At 43.3% G+C, this 7,107-nt stretch overlaps 1 protein-coding gene across 2 annotated transcripts in view; it reads left to right on the top strand.

The window, feature by feature from the left end:
- Positions 1-6,306, top strand: part of LOC117967234 (receptor-type tyrosine-protein phosphatase H-like) — a 30,838-nt gene extending 24,532 nt beyond the window's left edge. For both annotated transcript variants that reach the window (XM_059018166.1, XM_059018167.1), the window contains 5 exons: positions 1,043-1,177; positions 2,414-2,536; positions 3,374-3,534; positions 4,581-4,716; positions 5,219-6,306. In XM_059018166.1, coding sequence (XP_058874149.1) covers positions 1,043-1,177; positions 2,414-2,536; positions 3,374-3,534; positions 4,581-4,716; positions 5,219-5,368 — 705 coding nt within the window. In that variant the 3' untranslated portion in view covers positions 5,369-6,306. The remainder of the gene's footprint in view (positions 1-1,042; positions 1,178-2,413; positions 2,537-3,373; positions 3,535-4,580; positions 4,717-5,218) is intronic.
- Positions 6,307-7,107: the final 801 nt, after the last annotated feature.

The following is a 7,107-nucleotide window of genomic DNA, read 5'->3' on the forward strand; positions in this document are numbered from 1 at the left end:
ACCTTCCTCGAGGAGGACGAAGCCAGTGGAGGCTGGGCTTCTAAGGGAAGTGAGCTTCACTTTACCCCCAGAGGGAGAGCGTTGCAGAAGTGGAGCAGCAGAATAGAGGAGGAAAGCGTAGTGTGGGAGGAGGGGAGGATGGTGGGAAACAAAAACGCAAGACAGAGCAAACTCATTCTGCAAAAGGAGGATCCGGAAACTCTGAAAATGTATCAGAGGATTGAAGGTTCGAGTCCCTTCTTCGTTGCAATTTTATGTGGCAGTAAACAACTGAAGTCAGCACAAGAACCGATAATACTCTGCTTCACGATCGCTCAAAAAATGTATTAGTTGACAAAAAACTACACAGTGTTGGTGTGCAATATCTAACTGAACTGGAGGTATTCTTTCAGGGCAGGAGTGATGGATGTCATCAAGAGTCTCCTGAGTAGCCCAACAATCTCTCTTTTTCTGAGAGTATTTATTGGCTACAGCTCCTTATGTCTAGAAAGCGATTTGGAGGAAGCAGTGTGGTCCACGAGTTAAAGTCCAGGGCTTGTAACCAGAAGGTTCAAATCCCACCTCTGCCACTGACTGACTCACTGTGTGACCCTGAGCAAGTCACTTCACCTCCTTGTGCTCCGTCCTGCGGATGAGATGTTAAATCAATGTCCTATTGTAAGTGACTCTGCATATAATGCACAGTTCACAGCCTACCTCTGTAAAGCGCTTTGTGATGGTGGTCCACTATGAAAGGCGCTATATAAAAATAAAGATATTATTATGTTCTGTCACTATCACGCCATTATCATATCATCTTTGTACTTCCACCTCTGTTCTGTCCACTCAGCCAATTGGTTACAAAACAGTTGCTATGTTCCGTCACTATCACCCCATTATCATATCACAGGTATCATGCCCAGTCATCTCTGTACTTCCACCTTTGTTCTGTCCACTCAGCCATGTATACAGTCTTGATAAGAGCAGTTTTACCCTTTAGACTTGTTATTGTGAGTCTTTTTCATACCCCTTATTTCAAACACTGCAATGAATCCTTCAACAGGGCTATCACACTGCGAGGGAGTTCATCGCCGCTCAGGGCCCCTTGCCCAACACTGTGGAAGACTTCTGGCGAATGGCGTGGGAGAACCAGGTGGAGGCGATAGTCATGCTGACCAATTGCATCGAGAATACACGAGTGAGTCCTGGAATGATGTCATAAAACTGCAGCCTGATTGGCCGTTCCCTCCCTCTCTTTTTCAGTGTCACTTTTTTCTTTATTGATTTATTTTTTATTTATTTCTTAGCAGACACCCTTATCCGGGGCGACTTACAGTCGTAAACAAAAATACATTTCAAGTGTCACAGTACAAGTAATAATACAATTAGGAGAAAGACAAAATTGTATTAGAAGCAACAGTGCTTTGTATAAATAAAACATGGTACAGAAGTACATTTTGACAAAATCTCATCCCTAACTCAAACACCCAATCAGAAATCTCATCCCTAACTCAAACACCCAATCAGAAATCTCATCCCTCATCAGAAATCTTTAGAGTGCCTAATTTATTACCCATGGTTTTCTCCCCTAATTAATAATGTACTTATTATATGTATTTGCAGTATAGAAGGAAGTAATGCAGCATGGAGAATATAATTTGGGATGGATTTTAGCTTTCTTCAAATTTCCTAACCCTAACCCTAACTCTAACCCCAACCCCAACCTCAACCCTAACCCCAACCCAATCCCAACATTAACTAACTCTAACCACGAACCCTAACCCCTACCCTCAACCCCTAACTAACTCTAACTCTAATCCTAACTCAAACCTCTAACCCCAACCTCAACCCCAACTCCAACCCCTAACCCCAAACTCAACCCCAACTCCAACCCTAATCCTTACCCCCTGACTTGTCTTCTTCTTGGCTTGTTGTTCACTGACACTGCCCTCACTCTGTATAATCGAGGCTGTGTGGTCCAGTGGTTAAAGAAAAGGGCTTGTAACCAGGAGGTCCCCGGTTCAAATCCCACCTCAGCCACTGACTCATTGTGTGACCCTGAGCAAGTCACTTCACCTCCTTGTGCTCCGAGTTTCAGGTGAGACGTAGTTGTAAGTGACTCTGCAGCTGATGCATAGTTCACACACCCTAGTCTCTGTAAGTCGGCTTGGATAAAGGCGTCTGCTAAATAAATAAATATTAATAATAATAATCAGTTGTTTTTTAAACAGCTTAATCTGATTTGTAACTTTTGCCTCCTTATTCTTCTCTCCTCTCTCCTCTCCCTGTCTCTCCCAATTCCTATCTCTCTCTCTTCTCTCTCTCTCTCTCCTCTCTCCTCTAACCCCTCTCTCTCCTCCCTCCCTCGTCCTCCTCTCTCTCCTCTCTCTTCTCCCCTCTCCTCTCACCCCTCTGTCTCCTCTCCTCTCCCCAGGTGAAGTGTGAGCAGTACTGGCCTCTGGACTACACTCCCTGCACCTACGGAGATATTTCAGTCACCACGTCTTCTGAACAGAAGCAGCCTGACTGGACTCTCCGGGATTTTACTCTCAAACACGTGAGCGTCTGAATTCAGTAAAGGAAGCAGAGATGCCGTCAAGAGATCAAACTTCCTGTCTCCTTGTTTAAAATCGCATTCATAAGAACATAAGAACATAAGAAAGTTTCCAAACGAGAGGAGGCCATTCGGCCCATCTTGCTCGTTTGGTTGTTAGTAGCTTATTGATCCCAGAATCTCATCAAGCAGCTTCTTGAAGGATCCCAGGGTGTCAGCTTCAACAACATTACTGGGGAGTTGGTTCCAGACCCTCACAATTCTCTGTGTAAAAAAGTGCCTCCTATTTTCTGTTCTGAATGCACCTTTATCTAATCTCCATTTGTGACCCCTGGTCCTTGTTTCTTTTTTCAGGTAAAAAAAGTCCCTTGGGTCGACATTGTCAATACCGCATGTTAACAATGTTCAACAGCAAATAGATTTTTCACAGCTACCCTTAACATTGTTTAGTGGAACTTCACCTTATCATTGAATGCTACCCTGCCCATTACATCGCAGTATATATGCAGCTGAGTTATGGGTGGTTTGGCATTTTGTTGCTTCAAGCTGCACCATTGAAGTTCATTTCATTGTCGTTTTCTTTATAAGGTGCTTGATGAGATTCTGGGATCAATAAGCTACTAACAACCAAACAAGCAAGATGGGCTGAATGGCCTCCTCTCGTTTGTAAACTTTCTTATGTTCTTATTTTTTTAAATTAAGTTTTTCATAATGAGTTTTATAAACGGTAGTAATATTACTATTTGTTATCTCAACAGTAACCCAAGACAGGGTTTTAAAAGAACTGCATTGTAATAATGAATTTTTCTCTTCTTGCGTTTCCATTTGTTTTTCCCCCAGACAAAATCCTTGGAATCCCGGACGGTCAGACAGTTCCACTTCACCGCCTGGCCGGATCACGGCGTTCCGCATAACACGGCCACCCTCATCCAATTCCGGGCCCTGGTCCGAAAATTCCTGGACAATCGGGAGAGGAACGGTCCGGCCATCGTGCACTGCAGGTACCGGATTGCGATCCCAGCACTGTCACAAATTTCCATGACATCTTTGGTATTTGGCCTCGCCCTTCGAGGTACCCCTGCACATAATGTAGTTTGCTGATAGTGGAGAGGCTGACTTCAGGGAAGCCAAGGGCAGGATATCTGCCCTCCCCCGTTTAGACGAGGCCAAAAAACATGGCTGGTGAGGAGGCAAACTGATGCACGAATTGAGGTAAGATATAAAGCCCTTTCTAGCTGATCACTGAACATGTTGTTTATCGAATGACGAATGCGATACGAGCCATTTGACTGACTGTTCTGGTGATGACTTATATGCTTAATGCTTAAAGACTAAGTAGCCGGGTTCTGAAAAATATAGCGTCACACGTCCCCACGTGTTGCTACAGCTGTTTAAATAACGTAACTGCCATTTCTCTTTTCATTGTTACATCCTGACAACTTTTTACTGGAAAGTCTGTTTCAAAGCTCTTTTTGAAATGTCTGCTCTAGTGCACTGGGGTTTGAGATCTGTCCTCTAAATCACTGCAGGAAGAGCAATTAAAACAAAAAATAAACACTGGCTTTTCTGTTCCGTACCACATCGTGGATCGTTATCGCTGTGTTACCTGTTTGACAATGGGGGCAAATAATCCTGACACTATCAGTGCACTAGAGCGGACATTTTGAAAAGAGCTTTTGAGGGGCTCCTGAGTGGCGCTTCCAGTAAATGGCCTGGAGATCACAGGTTCGAATCCAGCCGAGCGTGACCGGGGGTTCCTAGGGGGCGGTGCACAATTGGCCGTGTGCCGCCCGGGTAGGGTAGGGATGGCAGGGGAATCCACGGTTCGCCGCACACCAGCGACCCCCTGTGGCTGATAGGGAGCCTGTGGTTCTGCAGTGGAGCCGCCAGACCTGTGTTGTCCACCGGCACTATAGGTGTGGTGGCCTCGCTGTGGAGCTTTTGGAACAGACTTTAAAGTTAGAAGTAAAGCGTGTAATGCTGTATTTTTCCCGCTACTTGCCTGAAGCACCTTTCAGAAGGTCCATGGTTCCTCTTTCTCTTGCAGTGCTGGAGTGGGGCGCACAGGAACCCTGATTGCTCTCGACTCCCTCCTGCTGCAGATAGAGAGGGAGAAGGCTGTGGGGATCCAGAGCTTCGTGCAGAAGATGAGGCTCCACCGGCCTCTCATGGTCCAAACAGAGGTGAGTCCAGCACAGAGACCAGAGAGAAAGGATCTCAAGAGACTCTTATAAAAGAGTCACGCAGTAAAAGCATAGCACAGTGTAATACAGCATGGTAAAGCATAGGGAAGCATTGTAAAGCACAGAGAGGTCTGGTAAAGCATAGGGAAGCATTGTAAAGCACAGAGAGGTATGGTAAAGCATAGGGAAGCATTGCTAAGCACAGAGAGGTCTGGTAAAGCATAGGGAAGCATTGTAAAGCACAGAGAGGTATGGTAAAGCATAGGGAAGCATTGTAAAGCACAGAGAGGTCTGGTAAAGCATAGGGAAGCATTGTAAAGCACAGAGAGGTGTGGTAAAGCATAGGGAAGCATTGTAAAGCACAGAGAGGTGTGGTAAAGCATAGGGAAGCACTGTAAAGCACAGAGAGGTATGGTAAAGCATATTAAAACACAGGGTAAACTAACCCTTATAAAAGTGTCCCACAGTAAGGCTCTCATTCCCATCTCTCTCCCCCTCCTAGTCCCAGTACATCTTCCTGAACCAGTGCATGCTGGACACCATCCAGAGAAAGAACAATTCTCACCCCGATGAAAATATCTACGAGAACATGATCTATGCCAACGCTGCAGCCATCAGGGAATTTCACACAACCAATGGGAACGCTGCTTAACTTCGCCCCGCCTCCTCTTGCTCTCAGACATCCAATCACAGCACAGCCTCACAGTTAGAGAAGGAAATCCCTTTAAAGGTGTCCCATAGTAAAAGCATAGGCAAGCACTGTAAAAGATTGAGAGGTATAGTAAAGCATATTAATAAACATGGCAAACCAGGCTAATCTATGGTAAATGCAGAGTGTAACCATGGGAAAAGTAAGGGGGGAAACTGTGAAAATACTGTAGTTTTATATCAGTTAATATGTCTGGTTGAGCCTCTCTCTTATATCAGTTAATATGTCTGGTTGACCGTGTCTCTTAGATCAGTTAATCAAATTGACCATGACTTTCATTTAAGTAAATGTGAGACCGATAACATCATAATGAATGTGCTGAATTATTGTTGTCTATTTTTTTGCACTATGAAGGATTAATTTTTAAAAATGAAGCATCGGGCTTGAGAAGAGATTAATTCTTAATTCTAAATCATATTTATAAAGATACTGTATATATGATGTCATTTTTCAATGCACATTTTTTAATTGTTGTATATCTGCAAAAGATGCTCTGGCTTTAAAATTACTTATTTTTATATAGAAATATATACTGGTGCATTTGAATTCCCTTTTAAAGAAAAATCCATTTGTTAAAAATGGTCATGCAATCAATAAAATTTCAAAATTTTACGGTGTTTCCTTTTCTGTCGCTGATTCTTTGGGGGGTGGGGTCTTCTGCGTGTGTATCCATGAGATATCGTGAGATAGTTTGCTCAAAGTTGTCTTTATTTTGCTGACGATGAAATTTAAAAGGTTTTTTTCAAATTCTTTCTCAGGTAGCTGGTGAAATTATCTTCCGTCTATAATTCCATCTAGGGTTTCTGTGACGTCATAAACTACGAGAGCGAAGGTGGAGTTTATAAACTGTCACAGAACCCCGAGATGGAATTGTTTTCCTGTGACTCGCTGAAGAGGCCCATGTATTATTTTTTTATAATCCACGGATACCCTTGTGATTATGATATTAAAGAAGACGAGGTTCAGCAGTACTGTTGGGTTTCAGCGCTGTACACACGTTCTGTGTCGTTATCCGTTAGAGCTTCAGCTTTATTTGGACGATCGCCTTTACCTTGTATAAAAGAATCGCCCTCACAAGCAGTTCGTTGCCCCTTTAAAAACACTGACCCAACACACAGAAATGGATTTTTAAGTGCGGTTGCGCAATTTTTAATAAACACAAAAATAAACAAAACAAACACCTAGCTCTTCTTTGAGAAATAACAAAAAAAAAACAGGAACCTAAACTGAAAACAGGACAGCTAAGCTGTTTACCTGTAACAAAAAACAAACAGAATAGCACACACAAAACAAAGGCTTCACTCTACCTTTTTCTTTTTCAAATTACGGCTGTACCCACACACCAGCACAGTCGGGCTTCTGCCCTCTTCAGCAGCCGCCCAGAGCAGACTGACTGCTCTCCTTTTAAACCCTGCACCTGGCTCCAATTTCCAATAGTAGCCAGGTGCAGGTAATGATTAATCAATAAAACAATTAAACAAAAACAATTAAACAATTAACAAACCAAAAATGTGCCTTCCGCACATGTTCTTTCTGCAGAGAGGTTTTAACCCCCTCCCTGCCATCTCACACTTGTTTTAATTTCCTGTTCCTCTCCAGTTTCTCTGACATACGAATCTACCAGCTTGACATCATTTTTTTTCTCATTTTGTTGATCATTAATGAACATTTCTGTACTGTGG

Source organism: Acipenser ruthenus, chromosome 58 (assembly GCF_902713425.1).
Source record: "Acipenser ruthenus chromosome 58, fAciRut3.2 maternal haplotype, whole genome shotgun sequence".
NCBI classification, from domain to species: Eukaryota; Metazoa; Chordata; class Actinopteri; order Acipenseriformes; family Acipenseridae; genus Acipenser; species Acipenser ruthenus.